General features: G+C 49.3%; 2 protein-coding genes across 9 annotated transcripts in view; one reads left to right on the top strand and one right to left on the bottom strand.

Annotated features, from left to right (window-relative positions):
* Window positions 1-11253, top strand: part of Sec31b (SEC31 homolog B, COPII coat complex component) — a 31056-nt gene extending 19803 nt beyond the window's left edge. For 4 of the 8 annotated variants that reach the window (XM_028891141.2, XM_037207226.1, XM_037207215.1 and 1 more), the window contains 15 exons: window positions 833-907; window positions 1151-1249; window positions 1540-1639; window positions 2165-2343; window positions 2591-2717; window positions 3254-3399; window positions 4106-4279; window positions 4727-4888; window positions 7178-7340; window positions 8168-8479; window positions 8711-8769; window positions 8992-9150; window positions 9405-9515; window positions 9936-10007; window positions 10191-11253. In XM_028891141.2, coding sequence (XP_028746974.1) covers window positions 833-907; window positions 1151-1249; window positions 1540-1639; window positions 2165-2343; window positions 2591-2717; window positions 3254-3399; window positions 4106-4279; window positions 4727-4888; window positions 7178-7340; window positions 8168-8479; window positions 8711-8769; window positions 8992-9150; window positions 9405-9515; window positions 9936-10007; window positions 10191-10370 — 2118 coding nt within the window. In that variant the 3' untranslated portion in view covers window positions 10371-11253. The remainder of the gene's footprint in view (window positions 1-832; window positions 908-1150; window positions 1250-1539; window positions 1640-2164; window positions 2344-2590; window positions 2718-3253; window positions 3400-4105; window positions 4280-4726; window positions 4889-7177; window positions 7341-8167; window positions 8480-8710; window positions 8770-8991; window positions 9151-9404; window positions 9516-9935; window positions 10008-10190) is intronic. The other 4 variants (XM_037207232.1, XM_037207204.1, XM_037207219.1 and 1 more) reach the window with 3 other exon arrangements.
* Wnt8b (Wnt family member 8B) overlaps window positions 11246-27352 on the bottom strand; it is a 61701-nt gene continuing 45594 nt past the window's right edge. Inside the window, exons 3-7 of the mRNA XM_037202320.1 lie at window positions 18671-18704; window positions 17869-18007; window positions 16874-16999; window positions 15993-16135; window positions 11246-15828 (exon numbers count right to left, since the gene is read on the bottom strand). Of these exons, the coding sequence (XP_037058215.1) occupies window positions 15283-15828; window positions 15993-16135; window positions 16874-16999; window positions 17869-18007; window positions 18671-18704 (988 nt within the window). The 3' untranslated portion in view covers window positions 11246-15282. The remainder of the gene's footprint in view (window positions 15829-15992; window positions 16136-16873; window positions 17000-17868; window positions 18008-18670; window positions 18705-27352) is intronic.

Genomic DNA, 27352 nt, shown 5'->3' with positions numbered 1-27352 from the left:
GTCAGAATCCATTGCTCAGTGTGGAAGAACAGAGGCCCTTGGTGTCTGGATTCTGAGTGGGAAGCTGACTTTGTGCATTGTCCCTGTGCATCGTCCAACAGTGTCTTCTCAACTGTGTTTAGATCCTCAGGGCCACTGTGGGTTCCACTTGGCATCAGTCTCCTCAGAGGGTTTGGAGACCAGAAGCACAGCTTATCACAGGGTAGTGTCAGTGGCACTGTCCTGTGGTAAAGTCTTTCCAGTACTTCATGCATCAATTCAGAGTTCTCCTTAGCTCCCCACACAGCTTAGACACAAGGAGATGATCCAGGTGGACACAGGCAGGTGTATAAGGTGTCCTGACTTAGAACTGCTCAGGCAGGAAGGCCAACAGCCAGTTTCAGAGTCCGCAGAGGGATATGTCCAGTAGCCAGAGTCCATGAAGCTAAAAACAAACAAACAAACCAAAAGACCCTGACATGGTATCCATGTCAGTTATATATGGTTTGCATAGTTCAGGCCACATGCAATAACCAATCAACTACAACAGAAGTGCCTCCAAACAGCCGATGCTCTACTCTCATTGGGTTGCCAGGGTAACTGAGTTAGGAAGTCAAGGAAGGGACAGTTCTCATGCAGAAGTGGCAAAGGGTTGTGACAATGCTGTCCACAGCCCAGCAAAAACCAGATCGGAGGAAGAAAGGTAAGAGGGAGCACCATTGTTGTGAGGGTACTTTTGATGGCATGTGGAACTGTATTTGAGGGTACACTCATACCGATGTCCATCATGGCATAGGAGAGGGTCATTCACATTCATGTAATGGAAATGTTTCTGCGTTTTCCGGTTCCTTAGGTGACCTTAGAGCGTGACTCTAGGCTGCAATTCCTCAGGCTGTTAGGGTTCAGCAAAGATGAGCTCCAGAAGAAGGTAAGCTCTTCACGTCTGAAACACGCTTGCCTTAGAGAGCAAATAGTCCTGCTGGAGGAAACTGCCCCAGGTCACCCGGCCATCATTTACCACAGATGTGTATTTTACCCCCTGGAATTAGGACTTCTCCAGAAAAGTGGGTGAAGGATCTTGGAGAGTATAGGTGTGGTGCATGGGAGGGGTGACGGCAGACTTGGGGGAGCCTGCACTGGGAGACTGGTATTCATAAGGCTCTCCTCACAGGTGGACACATGCTTGAAGAAGGACTTGAAGTTAGGGGGAAGCCCTCGGCTTGAGGCAGTTGACCTCAAAAGTGAGAGACCACACCCCTTTTGCCACCAGGTATGGTAGGAGGCCAGGCCACCTGACTTGAGTTATTGCACAGGAGACCTGCTGTTTAGGGAACGTTCTCCCCGTTGGCCCTTTACCTGTTCTCGGTAGACTTCTGGAGGCGTCGCTGCTCTCTTGGAGCCAGAGTGGGACATGGAGTCCACAGGGCACTTCCCAAAGCCACCTGCGCATTCTTTTCATTTTGTGAGCTCGGGCCCAGATAGTAGAGCTTTGTTTGAGAGCATGGACTCTCTTCTCTGGTTTTGGTTCCTACGCAGTCACATCTGTCCTTCTGTGGACAGGCCTCCAAACACACCACCGAGGAAGCCTCTGCATCCTCGGCCTTCTTTGATGAGCTGGTTCCTCAGAACATGACTCCATGGGAGATCCCCACCACAGAAGGTACCTGGCCCCGGGGAAGCAGGTGACCCAGAGTTTTTGGTTTTAAGAGTCCCTATTATCTCATGCCTCCCACCTAAAATCTCAACTCTGGGTGGGCCTTTTAGTACTCTCTCTAGTCAGAGTCTGAAATGGGTGCTGCCTACAGATGGCCTCTGCTACGGTCCTTTTTCTATCCCGTAGTCTTCCTGTTAAAAGGACTGTGACCTTGCCCATGCTCAGCAAGCATACATCATGCCTGAGATCCTGCACACAAGGTCCTCTCTCTTTGAGTCCTATTTTAGGAAGTTCCAGTTGGACCACGGCACCCTGGGACACCACATTTTGTTGCCCAGAAATGAAACTAGGCAGGCTGAATTAGAGATAGAGTTTGCAGGCAGGCCTCCAAGCACACCCTGGAGGAAGCCTTCACATCCTCAGCCTTCTCTGAAAAGTTGGAACCCAAGGGGGAAGGTGATGTGGTGTCTTAGGGACAAGAAGTGAACGTACGAGGGCTGGCTGACGGGGTGGGGGCGCCCCTGTGTGCAGACACTGATGGACTCCTGAGTCAGGCCCTGCTGCTTGGGGAGCTGCGGCCTGCTGTGGAGCTGTGTTTGAGGGAAGAGCGCTTTGCTGATGCCATCATCCTGGCTCAGGCTGGGGGTGCAGAGCTGCTGAAGTGGACACAAGAACATTACTTGGCCAAGAGGAGAACCAAAATCTCTTCGGTACTGCCCATCACGCAGGAGAAGAAGGGAGGGGGATTACCTGGGTCTGGACAGGCGGAGGCCATCCATGCCTTGGGACTGGTGTTCGGAACCCACCTGTGTCCCTGCCCTAAGGACCTCTACTTCATGGCTAGCCCTGTTGAGTGTTCTGACATGAGTGGCTTTATTGGAACCTCCCTGTGTGTGACACCGACTGACTGTGCTGGATGGAAGGCTGAGGGTCTCTTTCCCTTTCTGCCCCGTACAGCTTCTAGCCTGTGTTGTAAAGAAGAATTGGAAAGACCTAGTATGTGCCTGCAGCCTGAAGAACTGGAGAGAGGCACTGGCTTTGCTGCTGACATATTCAGAACCAGAGAAGTTCCCTGAGCTCTGTGGTAGGTGTGACTCCAGCACATGTCAACAGACTTATAGAGGAGGAGACAAAGAGTCAGCCGGGACTCTGGGAGGCAGGGCTCACCAGGAGGCAGGGACTGTAGCGGCTTATTTCCTGGAGGTGTCACACATGTTCTCCTATTCCTCTGTGTCACATCTTGTGGCAAGTTCTTTGCCTTTCTCTAGAGAGCAAGGTCAGTCTGAGTTAGCTTTTCTTTAAAAGAGTTCTTTTTTTTTTTATCTTTATTTATGTGTATGAGTATTTTGCTTGCATAAGTGAATGAACCATGTGAATGCCTGGCCCCCGGGGAAGGCAGAAATAGATTTACTGGAACTGGAGTTGTAGAGAGCTGTGAGCTGCTGTGTGGGCTCTGGAAATTGAACCTTCACCCTCGAGAAGAGCAGTGTGTGCTCTTCACCACAGAGCAATTATACACTCTTGTGTCAGAGCTCACACTAGTCCACTTGTTTCCAAATACGAGAAGGAAGAGCAGCACAGGGAAGCTGTGCTGTCAATCAAATCTGCATCTCTCCACAGACATGCTGGGAACTCGGCTGGAGCAGGAGGGAGGCAGGGCACTCGCTTCTGAGGCCAGACTCTGCTTTGTGTGCTCAGGAAGTGTGGAGCGGCTGGTGGAAAGCTGGGCAAAATGCCAGCCAGCCTCGTGCCCTGTGGCTCTGCAGGTACCTCTTCCCTGCCCAGCTCCGGCCACTCCCCTCTTCCCTGCCCAGCTCCGGCCACTCCAGGCGCTTAGGAGAGACTAGTGGTCCAGATATGCAGGTAAGAGAAGTGAGTCACATGCGGATAAGAGAGAAGTAAGTGAGCTAGAGCCGAGTGCTAGGGAGGAGCAGAGAGCCCTCAGTGTCTTATGCCTTCTCCCAAGGATGAAATAATCACCTTATTCCCTCAGGATGCGAGCTTGGGTATGAACTTTCATAAAATTTTCCCATCCAAGGATTCATCATACAAGTCAATTTAATATTTGATTAATAGTTTCTGTGAAACATGCTATGGATCTAAACTCTATCAGGTGCTCTGTGGGTAAGCAGAGAAGGTAAAGTCACAGACGTGTGAGGAGACCAGGTCTCATGAGACGATAAGTATAGCAGAGTCTGGTTGATGACACACTAACAAGAAGGGACAGAAAGTACCGAGAGGAGACAGAGATGCATAAGAACCCAAGGCCTGGATGCAGCCCATTGATCCCAGTCTTAACAGCCTAGGAGCGAGGCCTCCTCTATCATGTCTCTGACATGTGACTGTCTGTTGCCTTCACCATGGTGTGTCCAGGGGCCCTCCTTTCCATGGCATGGTGTTCCTGGGTGAGCCACCTGGACACAGCAAGATATGCTTGGAAGAGGTTGATCACCTTCATCCTTGTCCCTACAGGACCTGATGGAGAAGGTGATGGTCCTTAGCAGGAGCTTGGAACTACTGCAGGGTTCTGACAAGATGAGCCCAGGTCCTGCCACAGTCTACAGGCTCACCCAGTACGCCAATCTCCTGGCAGCCCAGGGCAGCCTGGCTATTGCCATGAGCTTCTTACCCAGTGACTGCATCCAGGTGAGGGTGGCCATGATAAAGGCCAAATCATCTTATTCCTTGATCTGACACTGAGCATATCCATGTTTTAGGCACTATACTAATGCTGTAGCGCCTGGGAGAAATAAGATCTCCCAGTCTGTTGGGAGAGACCATATCAGTAATTTCCAGTGTCGTAACAGAGGATTGCACTAAGCACGTCAGGGAAGAGGCTGGTTTTTCTGGAGAAGTGAAGGAAGACTTTCCAGTGCTTAAAACAGTTGGACTGGACCTTCAAAGAGAAGGGCATGTAGGGCACTCCCAGAGGGGAGAACAGCCAGGAGTGGGGGGCATGCAAGTGTTTGGCAGGCATTAGAGAACTGTGGGTCTCTTCAGGTTACTGAGGAATATAGAAAGTAATCCAAAGCTTGTTTGCAAGACGCTCGCCTGTTCTAGCTTTCTAACGGCTCTTCCATATTACAACTCCAGCCAGCGGTTCAGCAGCTGAGAGATCGGCTTTTTCACGCCCAAGGTTCCGCCATCTTGGGCCAACAGGCTCCCCCTTTTCCTTTTCCCCGGGTTGCTGTAGGAACTGCCCTCCACTCCAAAGAGAAGTTATCCTACAGAATGGGATCCCAGCCTCCTGACCAGGTGAGAGCTTGTCCGTTCATTCATTTATTCATCCATTCAAACATATTTATGGACCAGCCATGGTTGTAGACACTTGGAATATTTTAGTGAACAAAACCAGATAGAAATTCCTAGCTTCATAGAGCCATAATAGATTCAGTTATTTTTAAATAACTGTTTATTGAACAAACACGAGGCTCTTAGAACATAAGGGACACAAATATAATCTTTGCCCTCAAGTAGTTCATCTAGTGGAAAGATAAGGTTGTCTTTGTCAGGGTTTCAATTGCTGTGAAGAGACATTATGATCACGGCAACTCTTACAAAGGAAAACATTTCATTGTGGTGGCTGCTTACAGTTCAGAGATTTAGTCCATTATCACTGTGATGGGACATGGCAGCATACAGGCAGACATGGTGCTGGAGAAGGAGCTGAGAGTCCTACATCTGAGTCCACCGGCAACAGGAAGTGAACTGTGTACTACACTGAGTATAGCTTGAGCAAAGGAGACCTCAAAGCCCACCCCCACAGTGACACACTTCCTCCAACAAGGCCATACCTACTCCAAAAAAGCCACACCTCCTAATAATGCCATTCCCTTTGGGGGCCATTTTCTTTCAAACCACCACAGATGTATTAAAAAACTATGGTAGAATTCAGAATAGTTATGATTGCAGTATGGCAGAGTGCTGTGGGATTATATAGAAGAAAAAGAAATTTCCTGTGTGTGTGTGTGTGTGTGTGTGTGTGTGTGTGTGTGTGTGTTGGGGAGTACACCTCAGGGAATATTCTAGAATGAGTATGATAAAAAATTGTATTACATTTCTTTAAAGGTTTTTTATATCTTTATTCACACACATATGTGTGTCTGTGCATGAGTGCCATGTATATGGATGCTCAGAGGCCAGAAGAGGGTGTCAGATTTCCTAGGAGTTACAGGTGACTGTAAGCCCCCTGCTGTGTGTTTAAGAGTGGGCTAAGAGAGCATTCTCAGCCACTGTGCCGTCTCATCAGCCGTCCACCCCCTTGAAGAAGGTAGGCTGGCTTCCTTCCTCCCTCCCTCCCCCTACCCCGTAGCTAGAGTTTTCCTGCCTGGCCCACAGTCAGGACAAATCTTTGTCACCCGCCAGTCCCACAGCCGCTCAGACCCAACCAAGTAAACTCAGAGACTTCTATTGCTTACAAGCTGTATGGACGTGGCAGGCTTCTTGCTAACTGTTCTTATACCTTAAATTAATCCATTTCCATAAATCTATACTTTGCCACATGGCTTGTGGCTTACCGGTGTCTTCACATGCTGCTTGTCATGGCAGCGGCTGGCAGTGACTCCTTCCGCCTTCCTGTTCTTTCTTTTCTCCTCTCTGTTAGTCCCGCCTATACTTCCTGCCTAGCCACCGGCCAATCAGTGTTTTATTTATTGACCAATCAGAGCAACACATTTGCCATACAGAACATCCCACAGCACCGCCTCCCCCCTCTTTCTTTGTGTAACAGGATCTTACCATGTAGTCCTGGTGGATCTAGAACTCACTATGTAGACCAGACTGGTCTTAAACTCACAGAGATTCACCATCTTCTTCCTACTGAGTACTAGGCATGCACCACAATACTGAACTTGAAAAAGAGATTTATTTTTGTTGGTGGTGGTGGTTGGTTTGGTTTTGTTTTGTTTTGTTTTTGAGACGGGATTTCTCTGTGTAGCCCTGGCTGTCCTGGAACTTGCTCTGTAGACCAGGCTGGCCTCAAACTCAGAGATCAGCCTGGCTCTGCCTCCCGAGTGCTGGGATTAAAGAGGTGTACCACCACCACCTGGCCCCTGAAAAAGAGATTGTTTGTTTGTGAATGTATTATAGTGTGTGTGTGTGCGTGCGTGCGTGCGTGTGTGTGTGTGTGTGTGTGTGTGTGTGTGTGTGTGTACATATGTGTGCGTGCGTGTGTGCCATGGTGCATATGCAGAAGTCAGAGGACAAACTGTGGGAACCAGTTCTCTCCTTTCACCATGTGTAACAAGCCATCTCACCAGCCTTGATTGGCTGCTCTAGATCACGTTATTTAGACAAGGGAAGGGCACTTTAGGTCTGTTTCAGGCACGGGGGCAGATGTGCAAAGCGGAGGAAACAATGGCCTTTGGAGGAACTGCTAAAACGTCAGTGGGTTGTGGTCTTGGGATTGGGTTAAATAAAGGGATACCAGATGGGAAGTAGAAGGCCGAGAATCTGGCATTTGTACTGAAGAACTTAGGCTTGACCCCGGTGTTGGAAGAATTGGCCATACCACACCAGCTCCCTGACCTTTTTCTCTCTTCACAGGTCCCAGCTCCATCTGCAAGGCCAAGGGCCACAGCTCAGCCATCATTCGTGATGCCCTTCACACCCTCCCATCCCATCCCTTCTCAGGGCTCACAGACACAGTCTACAGGTGACTACAGGATACCTGGGCCCCAGGCAACCCTGCCTCTGCATTTGGGCCCTGGTGAGTAAGGGAAGTCTCTTCTGGCTGAGTACCGAGGTCTCAGGAGAGACAGACATACTGCCTCCCCAGTACATGCTGACGATGTCTAGAGAGAACATTGTTTTGTTTGGGGACAGAGTCTCCTGTAGCCCAGGCTAGCCTCGAACTTGCTATGTAGCCAAGGATGACCTTAAACTAACCTTCCTGCCTCTACCCCCAAGTGCTGGAACTACAGGGGTATACTCAGCTTGTTTTGTCTTTTTAATAACCTTTTGCAATTCTTTTTTGGGGAAATTGCTTTGAGATTGAAGTCTGAATTCCTAATAGTGTCTTTTACTGAATCCCCCCTTATATTCTCTCTCTCTCTGTCTCTCTCTCTCTCCCTCTGTCTCTCTCAGTCTCTCTCTCTCCCTCTCACTGTCTCTCTCCATCTCTCCCCCTCTGTCTCTTGTCTCTCCCCCCCCCCTTCTGGTTAAAGACTTTGTAATTTTGACAGTATACCGAAGTAACGATGTCAGTCATTTCAATTCACTACGATTATTTTGAGGGTCAAATAAGGACAACAGTTAAAAAGTACTTGGAAAATTGTAGATTTCTCTCTGCATGTGCTAATTGTTCCTTGTTATCAGGTGTGGGTTTACAAGTGGTTTTTTTTGGGGGGGTTGGACTCCCGCTTGGTTTCAAACTCTTGGTCTCCAAAGATCTCCTCTCAGCCTCCCAGGTGTCACGCAGGTGTGACACCACACTCCCTCTTTTATTTTTGTGTTGCTGATTTGTTCCTGCGTGATGGCCTGAGTCTCTCCCCAGATGAAGTTAATGATAAAGTACCCGTTGCTCTTCTCCTTCAGCTTTACCTCAGCCGCAGCTCTTAGGACAGAGTGCTCGAGCTACAAACCCGGTTGGCTTCTCTGGAGCATGGCCTCTTCCCGGTCCCCGTCCACCCACGGCATCCCCAGACGCCATGCAGCCTGGCTGTCCCCTGCTGCCTCAGACTCCCGGGCTGCTCCCTCTGGCTCCTATGGGACCACCAGGTCCCAACCCTCTGAGCTCCCCGCCCTCAGGCTCTCCTGTCACTTTTCCTGTGGCTGGCCCTCCTGGAGGGCCAGGGGCTCCACGCTCCAGGACCCTCCCAAGCACTGGCAGCTGGACTCCCCATCCAGGTCAGTCTTCTTTCCATGGCTTCTTCTTGGGGGTCATTGCCTCACTCCCCCATTCCCACCACTGCTTTGGGAGTCTTTTTTCTGCCAAGACCTTTCATCAGCTAGGAGTATGACCGATCTACAGAGGGAAGTATGGCCAACTCTAGCTAAAATAATTTTCCCAGCTTTTAAATGCTTCCAAGGTCCTTGACCATGTCCTTAGAACCCCCATTTTTTTTTTATGTTTTTTAGGACCCCAGGATGCCTGGCAAGCTGCTCCAGCCACTTGGGAAACGCTCCCGAGGAGAAAGGTTATGCACCTTTCCCTGCCTGGTGATCCACTCTTTAGTCCTTTAAGAATTATTCAGCCCTGCCCTGCTCTGAGTTAGTCTCTGCCTGTCAGCAGCTTCCTCTCTCCCTCCTGCACTCATCTTTCTGTGTCCCAGTTCCCTGCTCGCCGCCCTGTTTCTTGTTCAAACTCAGAGCCTGTAGCATCTCACAGTTCACTGCTATGCTTTTCTTCATCTCCTCAGCTGCCAGAGACATTTATACCTCCAGCACCGATTACAGCTCCAGTTAGAAGCCTCGGCCCTGAGCCAGGACAGACCCTGCCGCCACAGCCCCGAGTCTCCAGTGTGAGCTGGTCTCCTCCCGGAGCCCCAAGAGAAGGCAGCCTGCAGGTGACCAGAACAGTGAGTCCCCTGGGAGGCTTTCCAGCCCTGTGTGGGCAAGAAAAGTGAGGTCATAGAGACTGGATTCCTTGCTCAAGGTAGAAGTAATCCTTGACCCTGAGCTGAGGATGTCCTTCCTGCAGAGGATGGGGGGGGGTGGGGGTGGGGGGGGTAGCTTGGCCTGCGCGACCTCGAGTCACAGGTGACTGAGCCTTAGGGAGGCCGTGCAGACAGACGGACAGTTCTTCCTCACTGCCCCTCATTAACCACTGCAGCAGCTGCCTCCTGAGAAGCCGGGAAAGAAGGAGCTGCCCCCAGAACATCAGTGCCTGAAGGACAGCTTCGAGGCTCTTCTCCAGCGCTGTTCTCTGTCTGCCACTGACCTAGTAGGTCTGACCCTCCCCCCAGTGCCCCCACATCCTCGGTAGGCTGCTAGTGCCTCGATGGAGACCAGCTGCTCCCTTACTGTCCCGCACATATTGACTGTCTGCACTTCCTTGATGTCCAAAGGAAGTGGGGAGGGCCTGGAGTCTGCCTAAGTCCCACTCTCAAGAGCAGGACCAAAGAGCATGGGGATTCACAGCGGCAAGGCCTTTAGCAAAGGGGGCGTTGGCAGAAGAAAGCTCCCCTTCACTGGCTAGCTGTGTCGGCCGCCCGGGCAAGTCTCTTGCCGTCTTTGGGCCTCCACTTTGTGGAATGCAGGCAATGGCACTGAGCCGTGCTAGCTGGTATATCTCAGGGGTGTTTGTAGTGCTGTACAGTGTGAGCCTCAGGGGTGGGGTCAGGATCCATTCTCCTCCCTGCAGAAAACAAAAAGGAAGCTGGAGGAGGCGGCCCAACGTCTAGAATGTCTATATGAAAAACTCTGTGAGGGGTCGGTGAGTACCTGACTGATGACGGCCTCTGCCTGGCGCCTCTCCCCTGCCAGCCACAGTCAGAGAGGCCCAGAGTCCCTTCCTCCCCGACTCTCAGAGCCAGCAACCTGCCCGCTTGTCCTTTCTCTGCTGTCAGGGTCCGGGCTGGGCTGGCCTTACCTAATCTCAGGGTCAATCCCTCCACAGCTCTCACCCCACGTCCTGGCTGGGCTCCACCAAGTTGCCCGATGTGTGGATGCAGGCGGCTTTGAGCAGGGCCTGGCCGTGCATGCCCAGGTGGCGGCCTGCAGCAGCTTCAGCGAGGTGTCCAGCTTCATGCCCGTCCTGAAGGCTGTCCTCACCATCGCTCACAAGCTGCAGGGCTAAGCCGGGCAGCCTCTTCCACCAGGAGGCCTTTCTGATGTCGCTCACCTCCACGTGCAGAGTGGGAGTTTTTCAATAGGTTGTGTTTATTTCTCCCAGTATTTTCCCTTGCTGCCGCTAGGCATGCTGGGGCTTGGCTCCACACCAGCTGAGTGCCTCTTTCCTCCCCCTTTGTGCCTGCCCACCTGGGCTTTCCTAGGGCGCTTTCAGCCTGGGAGGTGGAGCGCAGAGTCGGGTCTTCCTTTCCCTAAGCTAGCAGTCCGACAGGGTCTGCACCAGAATGTCTCACCCAGGGATATTCTGTTCAGATGGTTCGGAGAGGGTAAAGAGTCTGTCATCGGTTCAGTCTGCCTCTGCCATGACTCATCTTGTGAGTCTTGTTCTTTCTCTTCTGGAGTTGGAGTCCAACTGTCCTGTCCCCTGCCTCTGTCTTCATATTTTAAGGTCAATATTTATTGTAGCCCCAGGGAGTTGGTTGATGGCCACTTTTTCAACAAGTCATGGACATGAGGATTGGGCGTGGGTGTTGAGCAAAATCAAGAGAGGAAACTGGCCCTTTAAAAAATGAAAACTTCTCATGTGTTAGCATTACTCAGGGTGGGCTGTATCTCGTGTGTTAGCATTACTCAGGGTGGGCTGTATCTCGTGTGTTAGCATTACTCAGGGCGGGCTGTGTTAGGTGGCCAGTGGAAGTGTGAAGTGCCTTTGTTTAGACAATGAGGTAGAAGCCTGTAGAGCAGCAGTTCTCAACCTGTGGGTCATGACCCCTTTGGGGGTCAAACAAACCTTTCACAAGGATCGCCTAAGACATGGGAAAACACAGATATTTATATTACAATCCATAACAGTAGCAAAATTACAGTTATAAAGTAGCAATGACATAATTTTGTGGTTGGGGGTCACACTGAGGAACTCTATTAAAGGGTCACAGCATTAGGAAGGTTGAGAACACTGCTGTAGAGAATGACCTTTGACACTGCCCAGGCTTGAGCCTGGCCCTAGGCCTTACACTATCCAGTCTGCGATTTTTAAGCCCGATTCTGGAATCAGAGCCCAGCTTCTCCTGGATCCAGGGCCCTTCTTCCCCTCAGCTGCCTTGTGTCTCTGAACTGCTTTCTCTGGCCGTATTTCCATGCTGACCTCTTAAACAGTGCAATAAAGTGACTTGCTTTCCAAAGTCGTTTCCCAATCCTTGTCTCCTCTGGATCCTACTTTGCTGACTCTTCCCTTTCAAGAACAGAGAGGTCTTGCTTCCTCTACTATATATAGGAAGGCAGGAGGAGAGGTCTGGGGAGAGATGAGAATAAAATATTGAGGAAAAGAACTTAAAAAATATGTGTATGAGTGGCTAGCCTGCATGTGTGAGTGTGTTCTATGTTTAGTACTTAGTGCCTATAAAGGCCGGAAGAGGCACCGAGTGGGTGCTGGGAACTGAATCCATGTCTTTGGAAGAGCAGCCATCTCTCCAGTCCAAGAAAACGATTTTCTGAAGTGTAGACCCATGGACTCGGGCAGCAGGCCTTCCCTTGCAGCGTATGTAGCTACACTGCTCGGTGTGTGTGTGTGTGTGTGTGTGTCTGTCTGTCTGTCTGTCTGTCTGTCTCCATCTGTGCCTGACAGTTAGCTGCAGGGTTTCCCCCACACCACTTCAGGGCTGAGCTCAGCTGCACAAAGGGCCTGGGTGTGAAGCCAGGGGGAACCGGCCCTAACCCTGTTGTCGACCCCATCATGTCTGCAGGCTAGATGTGTGTGTTTGGGGGGAGGGATTGTTAGGCAGTATTTGTTTGTAAAGCCACTTGCTCTTCAGATAATACTTGTGCTAACTTCTATTGATGAAGCAGTGTGAGCCCCAGCAAAGTCCTTTCCCAAAGTGTCTTTGAAGCCAAGAGCCCATTGAAGGGAAGAAAGGCCGGGAGAGGGGATTAGTTTGTTCAGCAGCTGTGAATTTCAGTGGGAGGTTGATGAACTCTGAAGTCTTTGTTTAAATTAAAGGGGGGGGGGCGGCTGCTGGAGCGAGAGCCCCACTTGGGGCCCTGAACTAACACAAGGAGAAGTCTGAGCTGCAGGGAGCTGTGTACTGACTGCGGAGACTTTTCCCAAACACTTTCGGAAAAGGTGTTGTGAGGAGAGAAAGGGCGGGCGGAGTGGCGGATTAACATGTGAAATGAAGTTTTCATTGACTCCGGCGGGGGTAGAAGGCTGTTTTAATGGCATTTTGTTCCCCTATTTTCTCTTCTGGAGCTCTTTAGAGATATTGTTTTGCTAAGACAGGCTTTCTTCCCTTTTCTTTCCAGTCTGCGGATTGCCTCTATGGGAGCCAACATAAATATTTCTCCTCCAGGAATGTGGGTTAATTAAAAGGAAACGAATGACTGGAAGCATCCAATCCAGACCGACAATAGGCGAGTGCCCCGGCCTGCCCTCCCCTCCCACCACCACCCGCCCTACCAGCGTGCGGAGGACGACCCTTCCTCTCCTTGCACTGACCTGCTCCTAAGGCCAAGTGAGGCTGGGATTCTTTTAAAGAAAAGAAAGCCCTGCCTGTGTGTAGGTTCACAGGCCAGAGACAGGAAGGAGACAGGGTTCTGCTCACCCCACCCAGTTCTCGCCACTTCTCAGGACCTCCCTCTCCTTCTGTGTGAGACAGATGGGCTCCTTGAGAGCACACAAGAGGAGGGAAGGGCCTGGGTGGCTGTGCCACCCGCACTAACTTACAAGCTTTCTCCACATCAGTTGAAATGTGTAGAGCAAAGGTTTGACGAGCTGACCTCAGAGGGGCCTAGTCTTCCCAGTCAGCAGTTCTAGAGTTTCCTGCACAGCCGAGGTGATCTGGTGTGTAAGCCCAGAAGCCTCGGACTGAGGGATGTGTGGTTAGCTGTCTCCACTTCAGTGTTCACTGAATGAACAATACATGAAGGCATAATGCTGGGGGTGGGGGGAGCAGCAGGACTTCCTTCATGGAGCTGGAATGAACTGGGTGTCAGTCATACCCACTTGGGGATACAGAGCAACCCGTGAAAGAGATGACAGCCTCATGTGTTTAGAGTCTGACTTTAAAGTTCTGAATGTCGAAGCGCAGAGCTTCCGTTTATGCTGAGAGCCCTGGAAAGTGCAGCTTTGCTTTCCAACACGGAACTTCATACTTTTCAGCTGCGTTACCACGATTCCTTCTGTGCACTATCACGTAACTGTCGGTGAGACAGAGGGATCAACACGCTGCTGCTTAATGAGGGAAAAGAAAGGGTAACTTGGGAGACTGAGAAAGCACAGGTAACTGAGGGAGGGGAAAAAGAGCCTTTTACTAATAGAGCTAGAAGTGAAGTACCAAGAGAAGTGTATCCCCTGCTAAAGAGGAAAAAACCACCCTCAGGTAAGCGTGGAGAGGACCAGAGGATGCACAGAGGTCTGACTGGCTGATGCCAGAGGCAGTCTACTCTTCCAGGGCAGCCCCTGGGGCTTTGGTGTTGTGAGCTCTGTACTTCCTTTAGGAAAAGGGGGATGAAGTGAAGAATTTTGCTGGCTCTGCTCCAGAAATGCTGTGGATGCCGATGCCCATGCCCAGGACTAGCCTAGGGCAGGAGCAGCGGTGGGGAAGGTCTGGTCTGAACTGGTTCCTCCGTTGCCAGATCCCTATTTCATAAACAAGTCCCTGCTGGACTGCCCTTCTCCGAGAAAGGAACCTCTGACTCAGAAGCAGCAAGCTCTTGGCTTCCAAGTAAATGCATTAGTGGAAGATTTATGTGGGTGATTTACTAATCCCTGGCAGATTAACCTCAGCCAAATCAAGCTAACTACTTAGGCCATTGGGGAGGCTACAGGGAGATGGTATCCTGCCAAAGTGGGAGGAAGGAGAGAGCTTATGGCTTAAGTTTCTCCTCTGCCCTCCCCTCATCATCCCAATGAGTTCAGGATCTGGGGGGAGGGGTGTGTATCAGAGACTGAAATAAATTAAAAGGTCAGGGTTCTGAACATCCTATCAGCAACAGTCTCATAGCAGGGGGATTACTTCTCCAGGGAAGTATCCAATGGTCTGAATCCTGTGTATTTGAGAACCAGGTGTTGGGGCCGGACTTCTTCCAATGTATGCCCTGCCTTTAGAGGTACAGATCCAATCGTTGTCTTGATTTACCCATCTTGGCTCAAACGATCAAAGCTCCTTTGGAGAAGGAGACACGGTACAGATGGCTGCTGTGGTCAGGAAATGATTGCCAACCTGCCCACTGCCGACCTCTACCACTCCTGGACCTTTTGGGTGTGTCTGGAGTATCTTTGGTGTTTAAGAAGCTCAGCTAATAAAGTCCGTCAGTGAGTGGTGGTGTCACGGTGTGCAAGTTGGGTTTTGGGGTTCCTCTTCCCCACATTCAAAGGCTTTCTTGTTCCCAGTTTTTGTTTTGTTTTGTTTTTCAGGACAAGTAGGGAAATGAGAAGACAAAGTGTTAAGATTCCTGAGGAGCCAACATCCGGGGAACTAGGTCTAGACTGTAGGCCCCAGAGTCTCTGGCTCCCAGGAGGGGGTGCAGCTGTGGTGGGCAAGAGAAGGGCCATGTCTTTACCTGGACTCTGCGTGTCTGAGAGGGTTCTTTCCTCGGCCTGATAAGCTAGGTCCAGCATTAAGACAGCTGGGGTCCGGGGTAGAGTAAGGTGAGGTGAGGAGAATCGCCTGTTTTCGTCCTTTCCTCGGGAACAACTGTGCAGAATTTTAGAACAGTTTTGAGACCTAAGAATGAGCTAGGAAGACCACGCAGAGGAATCCGGGAAACAGTTTGGAAAGTGGCACTCGGTGGCGTGACTGCGGCCTCTCCCTGTCAGGATCGCTGAGCTAGGGAGTGCGAGGTCCCCAGTCCGGGTCCCTCTATTTCGGGGGGGTATCTAAACGAAGCCGAGGACGAACAGGAAAGGAGGCGGGAGGAGACCCTTAGGGTTTCTTCCCAGGTTTGTGCGCAGCGCCTCTCGGCGGCCGCTCGGCGCGGCTGCAGAAGTACTTGGTGACCCGCCGGCGGCACTGCTCGCAGCGGACCGCGCAGCACCAGTGGAACTTGCAGTTGCAGCTGGACACTGTCTCGGTGCGGCGCTCCTCCACTGCCAGCCCGCAGTCCCCGCACAGCCGGCGGCAGCTGCGGCGCTCCCAGCGGCCCAGGGCTCGGCCGCGCCGCAGGCACTCTCGGCCCTCGGTGCCTAGCAGCCCCAGGGTCTTGTTCTCCAGGCAGTAGTCGGGGGAGTCCTCCAGGTGCACCAGCTCGCGCGTGGAGATGGAGCGGAAGGTGTCGGCGATGGCGCCGCGGCCCGCCGCGCTGTTGCCCGCGCCCTGCAGCAGGTCCACCTTGAGCGCCACGTGATACTTCTCTTTCAGGTGCGCGCCCACCTCCCGGAACTCGGGCAGCTGCAACCAGCAAGTCTGGGTCGTGCAGCTGCCAGACACGCCGTGGCACTTGCACGTGCGTTTCATGGTGCCCTTGACCGCCTGGGGAGAAAGCTGCACGTAAGCAGTCCCGGCCGGCCGGGAGGAATTGCAAGGCGCCTAGCTAGGGAGTGGCCAGCCGCTTGGGTAGAGTCTGTTAAGGAACCGAGGTGTTGGAGCTGGTAGTGGATGGAGCCCGCTATCTAGTAAGGGGCTGCGGGACTCACCTTGCGGCCAGCCTCATTGTTGTGCAGATTCATGGCTGCTCTGGCATCCTGTCCTGTCTCCAGGGCATCCACAAACTGCTTGGAAATCGCCTCTCCGAAGCCCACGTTGTCGCTGCAGCCTCCCCAGAGCCAGCCTTGGCCTCCTGGAAAGGCAGGAGCAGGAAAAACCATTGAGTCCAAAACTTCCTGGGCTCATGTTTCTGATTGGGTGGGTGGGTGGGTGGGTGGGTGGGTAGGTGGGTGGAGGAGAGTCTGGAATGGGAAAGGGTTAACGTTGGGTGAGTGCCCTGTTTCTGGATTGGTTTCCATCTTGATTTGTTTTTTTTTTTACCACCTTTTCTGTCCTCTTTCAGCCTGAGCCAATCCCCTGCTCAGGCCTTCATGACATAACTGGCTGTCGCCTGCATGCTCCTCTGCGGGAGGGTGCACGTGTCTGGTGGGCAGGCGGTTGAAGACTGGGAAGGGACAAGAGTTCAACCTTTGAGACAGGAAGAGAGCCTAACAGAGGTGATAGGGAGTAATGAAGTCAGGAACTGAGTGAGCAGGTACACAGGAAGGGGAAGGCAGTGGGATGAACACAGGACAGGGCGACAGGAAAGAAAGTCCCCCTGGGAGGGACGAATGATTGAGTCTACACACTATTCCGTTGCTATCGTGTCTAAGTTAAGGAAATCTGGGGAGGAGAACAGGACCTTACACTCTTTAGACAGGGCTGTCTCTGTAGTGTGTGTGGGCTGGAACCGGCTCACCCTACTTAAGCGTTATTTCCCTTGTGTTTAGAAGAATACAGTTTTATTCCTCCAAGTCCCCACCATGCTTTTTGTTGTGTAAGTGAACTTCCCCCGCCTGCCTGCGCTCCTCATCCCCACATTTCTACTCACCCAGTTGTCCATTTCGGGAGTCATCACAGCCACAGTTGTCAAAATCTCCAAGGCTGCAGTTTCTAGTCAGGGTATACATAACTCCAGCAGAGCTGATGGCATGTACAAACGCGGTCTCCCGGTTAGCTGGGGGAGCGAGCCAAAGTCCCTCAAGGGTTAGAAGAAGAGGTTGCAGCCCAAAGAAATGCTAATGTGCTGCTTCCCCTTAAAGCCTTCATCACTCACACCCTCCCCAGCCTAGCCTGTTTCTGCGGAATCGGTAGCTTAGCCGCTTTCAGGACCCATCCCCTCCCCGCTCTCAGCCCTAGCCTCCTTCCCTCCCACCTTTTCAAGTCACACATTTTGTGAGTGGTTGGCTAGACTGCCGATGACATGATTATAGAGGATTTAGATGGGAAAGAACCTGAGGGGAAAAGTGGACATGAATCTGAAAGCAAAGAACCCACCCCATTTCCTCCTGGAAAGTCTAGAAAGCATGCAGTCATTCTTAAAAAGCTCCCCCAATTTGGGCCTTCTCACTATTGTTTATCTTCTCTATGGTAACCTGGTCTCCAAGTTTCTCCTGGGTCAGCACCTCTCTCTAAGCCTGCTGAAAGGAGAGGCTAAGCAGTGTGAGGATTTTGTTACCCTAACCTGTATCTTGGTATTGCTTAGATTGTGATGAATCCTTCGCCAACCCGACAGCCAAGGGCATACAGGACTGATGATGAGGCAAAGTGTATTATACAGTGAGGGAGAAAGAAAGAAAGAAAGAAAGAAAGAAAGAAAGAAAGAAAGAAAGAAAGAAAGAAAGAAAGAAAGAAAGAAAGAAAGAAAGAAAGAAAGAAAGAGGAGGGGGGGAAGGAGGAAACAAAAGGGACAGAGAAGGTAAAGAGAAGATCTCAGGAGAGAGAGAGACGTCCTGAGCAAAGAGACTGGGTGAAAATTAAGGACCTGGAGGAGGAGGGACAGTTACGACCAGCAGTTCCTGGAGCAGAGGCCAAGGCTTTCCTTACCACTACGAAGTCCACCATGGCTGGACAGCTGCAAAGCTCTCTCAGGGCAGTTCCAGCGGTCCCAAGCAAACTGGTATTTACACTCTTCAATACCACTCTGGGCGCCAGCTGCCACGCTGCTGGAGTAGACGAGGTAAGCCTACAGGAAAACGGGCTCAAAACTTAGCCTCAACTTAGGAGACATTTGCCCCAAGCAACTCTCTTCCACTCCGCTCTCCCGGCTTTCTAACATACGGAGTGAGGAAGCAGTCTAAACATGCTGTCTCGTTTAACAGTGCCAGGATCCCTGTGCGTAGGGACCATTGTGTAGGTCAAGAAACCAAGACTCAGAGAGAAGAACTTCGCCCAGAGCCTCACAGTTAGCAGATGGCACAAGGAGGAGAGAACTTGGTTTCCACCAAACCCCGGTCCCCACCAGACTTGACTCACTGTGCTAAACCATCTCTCCAAACTGAGTCCCAATCACACAGTTCTTGAAATTTCAGGTCTTGCACCTGACTACTAGCTAAGGATTGGTATTTGGGGAACTCCTTTCCTGTAGAGGCCATGTAGGTGCGGGATTGCATCTGTCAAAGCGGTGACTTTTCTGGCTCTGGAGATTCCGGCCATAAATTCAGTAACAATACAGCCAAGTGCTCATCTGAGCCCTGACAGTTTGCAGAGTGGCTTTGGAAAAGTTCCTATCTGTGCTATATACCACAGCGTAATGGAAGCTGTAGATATAATGAAATCACCATGCATTATCTTCAGGCAACAAGTTAAAGCTAGTGACATCTGAGTTCATCAAAGACATTCTCCTTACCTTTGGCCCGGTCATCAGAAAATTGTTCACTGACCTAGAAGAAGGAGAAAGCAGAGCACAGTGGAGAGAGACCAGTTGGTTTCTGCCTCCAAGAGTCACAGAGATCATTTCCACAATACCATTGAGAGAAGGAAAGGGAAATTAGCTTTCATAAGCAACGGTACACCTTGCCACAAGGCTAATAAAGATAACCCACTCAGGACCAGCAAGATGGCTCCGTGGGTAACTGTGGCTGCTGCCACACCTGACAGCCGGAGGTCGATCCTGGAGCCCACGTGGGAAAAGAGAACCAGCTCCTGCAAGCATTTCCTGATCCCTCCTCATGTACTATAGCATGCGTGCTGGCTCCAACACACGTGTGTACCCAAATAATTAAAAATTTAAAAGATAACCCATTTAGTTAAAAATGTAAGTTGAAAGAAGTATGTTTCTCTAGATTACAAAATATTTATTTTTTTTTAAGTATATGGGTGCTTGCCTGTACACCACACCATGTACCTGAGGAGCCCAAAAGAGGGTGTCAGGTCCCCTAGAACGGGAGTTACAGATGGTGGGGTGCCACCATGTGGATGCAGGGGACTGTACCCAGGTCCTCTGCAAGAGCAGTCAGTGCTCTTAACCACTAAGTCCTCTCTCCAGCCCCATTTCTTTGGATTGTTAAAGTCAGTTATAATTTCCAACACCACAAAAAAATTTAAAGTTACAGCTTCTAATACCATAAAAGATGGAAATAATGCTTGATAATTGTTTTGCCACAGGCTGGGGACAGCGCTATCATTAAGTCACAACTGGGTACCAGACGCTACTCGTATTTCACATGTAGCCCCTTTAAATCATTTCTATCTCTATTTTGTCCGTGGGGATCCAAGGGAAAACAGCTAACTTCATATTCAGGCTCACCCAGCTAATGAGTGAGGAAGTTGGATCTGATCCAAGTTCATCTGACTTCACTGAACTGTAGAGAGACACCTGTCTAATTAGAAAGAGTAAACAGTGAAATGTCTGTCTCAGGTTTTAATAATTGAATCCTAAAATAAAGCTGAATTTGAAAAGTAGATCGGTCTCTACTTAAAAACGAAATGACTTCACTCTTAGGTCTTTCCCTCAGAGAAATGAAAACTTTTTAACCTAGGAATTCCTATGTGGGTGAACTTAGGAGTGTGAAAGGTTAAAAATGTAGCATTTGCTGGGTTTAATGGTGCACTTGAGGGGGTGGCAGCAGGAAAATCAGGAGTTCAAGGCCAGCTCCGTCTATAGAGCTAGTTCCAAACCAGTCTGGACTACTTGAGACTCTGTCTCAAACTAACAAAACGAGCACCACTGAGTTCAAGCCTCTACACTGCAACAATAAAAATCCTTACAACAACAAAAACCACCAAATATTTAAAAAAAAAAAAAACCCAAACTGTCACATCCATACCGTGGAATACCACTCAGCAATAAAAAGAATGAGCTATTAATAAACACAATTACTTGGATGAACCTCAAGGAAATTAGATTAAAGTCAATCCCAGACTGGGGTGATGGCTTAGCCATCTGTGTGATTGAAGGGAGAGACAGGATCCCAGAGCAAGCTGACTAGCTAACTGACTAGCTAACTACCTGAATCAGTGAGCTCTGGGTTCAGTGAGGGACCCCGCCTCCTTCACTATGTGAAATGGAGAGCAGTTCAGGAGACAGCCAATGTCAACCTCTGGCCTTTACATGCACATACACATGCAGGGCCACACAGATAAACACACATACACATGCACATACTACACACACACACACACACACACACACACACACACACACACACACATGCACATAACACACACACACACACACACACACACACACACACACACACACAAACAAGCCAATTTCAAAAGATATGCATTTCTGGGTCTGGTCCTGTAATTGTTACCACTTGGGAGGCTGAGACAGGAGGATCACAGGTTAAGGGTGTGCGTGAGCTACAGAGCAAGTTCAAACCCAGAGTGGTCAATTTATGAGACTTTTTTCTCAGAGTGAAAAAGAAAAGAACACTCACGAAACGTGTGCAATCCTTAGTACCACAAAAGAGAGATATCTACTTAACAATGCTGAAACAGAGTAGTGAGGCTGATAACAGGTTGGTGATTTGCCAAGAGTTTGGAGTAGGAAGATGGATGCTGCTATTAAGAGTCATGAGCCTTAGTGACAGAAAGTGTCTTAACTATGGTCATGGTTACACAAGGGTGCAAGCATGGCAAATTTGCATCAGAATTTCTCTCTCTCTCTCTCTTTCTCTCTCTCTCTCCCTCTCCTCTCTCTCTCTCTCTCTCTCTCTCTCTCTCTCTCTCTCTCACACACACACACACACACACACAGAGAGATACACACAAACACACAAATATACGAGTCCAGGGGTGCAGTAAAATAGTGCGAATAAGCTCTAAGGTTACTATATAATAATTTTAAGATGGAAACATTGAGGAAGGTTATGGAAAGGGTACAGAAGCTTCCTGAATATTTCTTTGTAACTTTTGCAAATCTCTAGTTATATAAAAATGCAAAGTTAAACACAGGTATGATCTGCAGTCTTGGAGATTTGGAGAATGACTTCAAAATAGACATTTTATAACAATGAAAATGTATTATCTATAAGCTTTCCATCATGGGCAAGTAACATGGGAATCCTTATGGACTGTACCCGAAGCTTGGCGTCCCCTGGCAATTCTGAGGGCTGAAAAGGTGGTAAACATCAGAAAGGGAATTAGAAACAAAATAGATAAAATCATTCTCTTATTGGTGGCCAACAGGCTTGCTGGACTCTCCACACGAAACACAGCCGCCAAAATGTGGGTAGTTTTTGAGAAACAATATTAGCAGTTTGGAAGGCAGACAGAATAGTTATCGTTTTACAGGACAGTCATTACTGGGAAAGAAGACAGCGTGAAACAAAACATGGCTGACAAAGGACAGAGCTATGCCAAGGCTGAGCCCGGGGCAAGAGTCTCGCCATGAAAGAATCGAAGTCAGGAAAACAGGAGAGTAAGGGGCGGAGGGCTTGGAAGGTTTGCCCCTCCTGGAGAGCCTAGTTAAGGAAAGACATGTGTAACACGCTTGTCAGCTGAGCCAATGAAAGGGACAGGTTTCACTGAACACCTGTCTTGGCACAAAACTTGGCCCTTATTTAGACAACATGCATATGTTATTATTTGTAATAGATTGTGTCCTCGTGGTGAGCACCAAAGCAGGGGAGTGTTAGTTTTGGTTAATGAGACAGTGGTGTGATGTCCTTTGAGCCAGTCAAAATAAAGACTGCAGAAGGCGTAGTGGATGAGTGCTGTGGGGAGAGGATGAAGAGGGAAGGCATTTAAGTGTGTTATGGGCTGGGTGCCAGCTAGAGACAGTCACGTGACTGAAGGGAAGACACTGCCAACAAACATGGGAGATGGACTGTCTGTTTAATAGATGGCAGTTCTCTATGGGTGGGTCATGATGTATACTCTCAGATGGAGGTGCATCTTCCCATTCCCCAAGAGGATGTACTGTTGCTGCTGCCACTGCCCAGACTGGGTACCATTCAAAAGGGTTTTTATCTTCCTGGACCTTCCCAACTATTCTCAGGCCTTTTCGTTCAGTTTCCAGACTTGTACATTCAACGATCTGCTCGATTTGGTAGGCATCCAGCTTAACTTGCCTCACAATGAACACTTGCTCTCTCAACACCTCAACCTACTCCAACTCAGAACGGGAAAGTCTGAGATAAAAGTCCCGGCAAGTTGTCTTTGACTCTTTTTTCTCATTCTTTATTCAATATGTCCTCAGATCTTGCTGACTACATAGTGTAACCAGTTTTCAACGTCTCCCCTAATTTCACTCTGGGTCAAACCATCGCCACCTTTTGTCTGGATTATTGGGAAAGCCTGTTAACTAGTTGGCTGTGGTGTTGTACACCAGCAATCCCAGCACTGGTGAGGGTGTGTCTGGAGGATTTTGAGTTCAAGTTTATATGAAAAGTGCCTTAAACTCATCAACAACAAAACAAGTCAGTTTGCAAACAGACACGTGGCGTGAATAGACATTTTCCCAAAGATGTGCCATTGAGCCCGTGGAAAGATGCTCAGCATCACTAGTCATCTGAGAACAAAACCACAAGAGTCCACGCCCACTGAGGGAGCTAGACTGAAATAAGAAGACTGGGTGTGGTGGTGCATGCCTTTAGACCCACTCAGGAGCACTCAGGAGGCAGAGGGTCTTTCTGAGTTAGATAGAAGCCTCCTCTCCATAGTGAGTTCCAGACAACCAGGGCTACAAAGAGAGACTCTGTCTCAAAGGAAGAAACTGATGAAAACTCAAAGCATCCAGAATCCTCAGTGTAGCCCTGACCATCCTGGAACTCACTCTATAGACCAAGCTGCCCTTGAACTCAGAGATCTGCCTGCCTCTACCTCCCAAGTGCTGGGATTAAAGGTGTGCATCACCACTACCAGGTGAGTGCATGCACCTTAGAAAATTGTTTAGCAGTTCCTCCACAGGTTAAATATAACACAGCAGTTCTACTCTTAGGCAGACATATATGACACAAAACATAGACACTGTGCTCATAACAATATTAATTAGAATAGCCAAAAACTAAAACTGCCCAAATGTCTAGCTTTTAATGAATGGGTGCATGCAATCTGGTATGTCTACAGTAGACTATTATCTGACCATAAAAGTAAACAAATACTGATACATGCTCCAACACAGATGAACACCACTCTACGTGAAAGAACCCAGACACAAAAGACCAAGAGCTATAGGAACTCTGCTCTTGATTTTATGAGAAATTTCTAGAAAAGACCATTCTATAGTAACAGAAATTAGATTGGCAGTTATCGAGGACACAGGGGAGAACACTGGGATAGGACTGCTAATGGAAAGGGGATTTCTTTCAGGGTTGGTAAAAATGTTCGAAAATGAATTGTGTTGAGGGCTGCACAGGTATGTGGATTTACTAAAAGTCATTTGTTTTTACTCTTCAAAGGGTGAATTTTATGGTGTGTGGGTTCCATTTCAATAGTCATCATTTATAAGTCTTTCTTACTCTTGGGTAAATATCTAGTTCAAATGAGTTATGCTCATTAATTCTTTATTTTACTTTACTTTACTTTTATTTTATTTTATTGAGACAGAGTTTCTCTGTGTAATTTTGGTGCCTGTCCTGGATCTCGTTCCATAGACCAGGCTGGCCTTGACTCACAGAGATCCTCCTGGCTCTGCCTCCCGAGTGCTGGGATTAAAGGCGTGCGCCACCACCGCCGCCTGGCTCATTACTTCTTTTTAAAAAGTTGTGTATTTACTTTATTTATGTGCTTTGTGTTGGCCTGCATGACTTTGTGTGCACCACGTGCATGCAGGAGCCCAAGGAGGAGAGAAGAAGAAATTGGATCCCCTGGAACTAGAGTTAACAGTCAGCTGTGAGCTGCCATGTGGGTGCTGGCAATCAAACCTGAGTCCTCTGCAAGAGCAGTGAAAATTCTGGGCCATCTCTGAAGCTTCACTGGAGGCGTTTTGGGGAAATGGAGTGGATATGGAACCCAAGGCCTCACCCTTACTAGACAAGTTACCTAATGCTGTGCACAGCAAATCTATTGTAAGTATTTTAATGCTTGAAGCTCATGCAATTGCCACAACAGTTATAGAAAATAGAATGAGTCTATTCTCCACTTCACAGACACACAAACTGCATCGTGGTGTGTCAAGGCAATATAACACACTAGTTCAGGGGTGGGTCTGGAACTTACGCTGCTTCATTCTATCACAGCGGTTCTCAACCTTCCTAATGCTGCGACCCTTTAATACAGTTTCTCATGTTGTGGTGACCCCCAACCATAAAATTATCTTGTTGCTGCTTCATAACTGTGATTTTGCTACTGTTATGAATTGTAATGCAAATATCTGATATGCAACCCTCATGGAAGGGTCATTTGACCCCAAAAGGGTCATGACCCACAGATTGAGAACCACTGTTCTAGGCCATGTACTGCTGAAAATGTGACTCATACATATCTCCTCTGCCCCCAGTTCTTCTGCTGATCCAGGACTCTTAATTCCTGAAAAGTCATAATGGATATTTGGAAGTCTCAGTGACGTTCTACTGAGTGATTGATGCCTGTGCTCAGTAAAGAAGTCCAGATGGCGATCACATGGTCTCGGCGACATTTTTTTCTTTTTGTAATGCTCCAGTGCTCCCTTCTAGAAGCTTCCATGCCCACAGGGGCAAGGGTTCTGGGAACTGCCAGATCCCCCTAGAACTGATGCTACTCATACTGGCTCTTGTGCAGACAATGTAGAAATGAACAAGGGAATTTTATGGGAGGAGATATGGAGATTATCTGGAAACTATACTTCTTACTCAGTTTGTCTCAATAAAAATAAAACTGCTTTTTAAGAAATGTGTATTGATTTTTTAAAGTAGGGACACATGCCTTTTATCCCTCGGCAGTTTAATTTTCCCATGTGGGTTTCTACGCTGCCATTTCTGCAGAAGGAGGTGGTAAGGAGGCTTGCTCACATTTCCTTTTGGTTTTGCCTTTTAGTGCCCTCTGTAATTACCCTCCAAGCCCTTCATTGGACCGAGAGGCTGCTAAGAAAATCATGTAAGCTCTTCATGCTGGATCCTTCCAGTTCTTCCCTGTCAGACCAAATGCAGTCACAGCAAGTCCTCAGGCCCTGGTTTTGATAAACCTGTGCCTGCAGCCCCAGGTGTGTCCAGATGTGCCAAATCCAAGCAGTACCCACCTCAGAGTTCTTGTAAAGGGCGATCCTTTCAAAGAGTGCCATTCTTGCAAAGAAAAGGGAATTCAGAAGATGTTATGGATGGAGCCTCTGGCGTCTGCTGCTGCACTTCCTGGGTTCAGCCTTTGGGGACTACGCTCATAGTGATGCAAAGTCAACCTTGGCACATGGTCTGTTATCAGCTCATCTCCACTCTTCCTACCCTGTGTTGACGCTGGAGAACTTACAGAAGACTCTAAGGCTTGCTATTACCTTAGGAGCTGGCAGTTTCCACTGACTTGGCTCTCCCAGATTAGCATGATAATTCCTCAATAGATTCTAGCGCTGTCAATGTCCCCAGGTGTCTGAGGTGGCTTTGGTGACAGCATCTTTCCCAGACAGCCATCTGGTCTCTGTGCACCCCACAGGGCGAGGGCATGAGCAAGCAGTTGCTCCCCACCAAACTCCCACAGGCTGCTGGGAGGCTGAGGTGCCTAGCTGAGGTAAGGTGAACTGTGTGTGCAGTTCCTGTCCTTGACTTCTCTCTCTCTCTGTCTCTCTCCTTGCACTTCCAATGGCTTCCTCACATTGTGGCTGACTCATGCCCTCTTCCCCTCAGCACAACGGAATGTTCTCACAGTGGACTCTGCCACAAGGGATTCCGACTCCGGTCAAGGCCCACCCCCCTTCTGGTCCTCCACTCACTGACTCTGCTTCTGGAAGTCTCTAACACAGTAGCTCCACTTATGCCCCTAGACCATCTCTGCACGCTAGTCACCCTTCCTAGAAGGAACCTTTAACCCACAATTTGCTCTTTTGTTTTCCTTAGACTCTTCTAATGCCATCTTGTTCTTACGAGTTAATTTACAGGAAGAACTAGGGAGAGCAGTCAGGTCTCCGTCTCCTGTCCTCCAGAGTTCAGGGTCGCTCTGCTGTCACAGGTTCCCAGCCGAGCTTAGCCAGGCCCTGTCCTCCTGTTCTCCACCTCGTCACCTTCAGCCACGGCTCCCCTAACCCAGGCACTGATGAGGAGGTTCTTTGCTGCTATTCCATGAGTCTCTAAGTCCTCACTGTGTCCCTCATGTTAATTATCCTTCCTGTCCCCCAGGACCCTCTGGGGTCCAGCCACTTGCCCTGCCCTGGCTGCAGGTCTGTCTTGACGCTGTGTGGGTGGTCTTCACAGCAGAGTCCTGCCGAGTTTACCTCCTTCCCACTCCTCCTCTGCCCAGGGACCTTCTCACTGGAGAAGCCTCAGAGCCTAGCCAGCAGCCAGGTCTAGCCTTGATTCACAAGGCTTTTATCTGTAGCACAATGCTTGTGAGCTGGCTCACCCACTGGACCCTTAGTCCACAACCATCCTGAGCCCAATGGAAAGTTTTTCTCAGGGAGGTGCAACAGGAGGGGAGGAACTTCAGAGCAATTCAAAAAGACCACTGCTGCTCTGTCAGTGCCTGGAAAGTCTCCAAGTTTCTTTTCCTAAGAATGTATGTTTCCTCCCCTGATATTTATTAGACACACCACAGACACACACACACACACACACACACACACACACACACACACACACACCACACCACACCCCTACACACACATACACACACACCACACCCATACACACACACATACATACACACACACCACACACACACACCACACCATACACACACACCACACCACACACACACCACACCACACCATACACACACACCACACCACACACACACACCATACACACACACCACACCACACACACACATACACACACACACCACACCATACACACACACCACACACACACACACACACCACACACCACACCACACCACACACACACACACACACACACACACACACACACACACACACACCTTCTCTACCTATGCTTTTTGAAGAAGTATTCATTATTTTTCCAGCTTAGGGAGTTCAGAGACAGCTGCAAGCTTCTGTCCT

This window comes from Peromyscus leucopus, chromosome 1 (genome assembly GCF_004664715.2).
Source record: "Peromyscus leucopus breed LL Stock chromosome 1, UCI_PerLeu_2.1, whole genome shotgun sequence".
In the NCBI taxonomy this organism is placed as follows: Eukaryota; Metazoa; Chordata; class Mammalia; order Rodentia; family Cricetidae; genus Peromyscus; species Peromyscus leucopus.
This window is presented reverse-complemented; position numbering and strand designations above follow the sequence as displayed.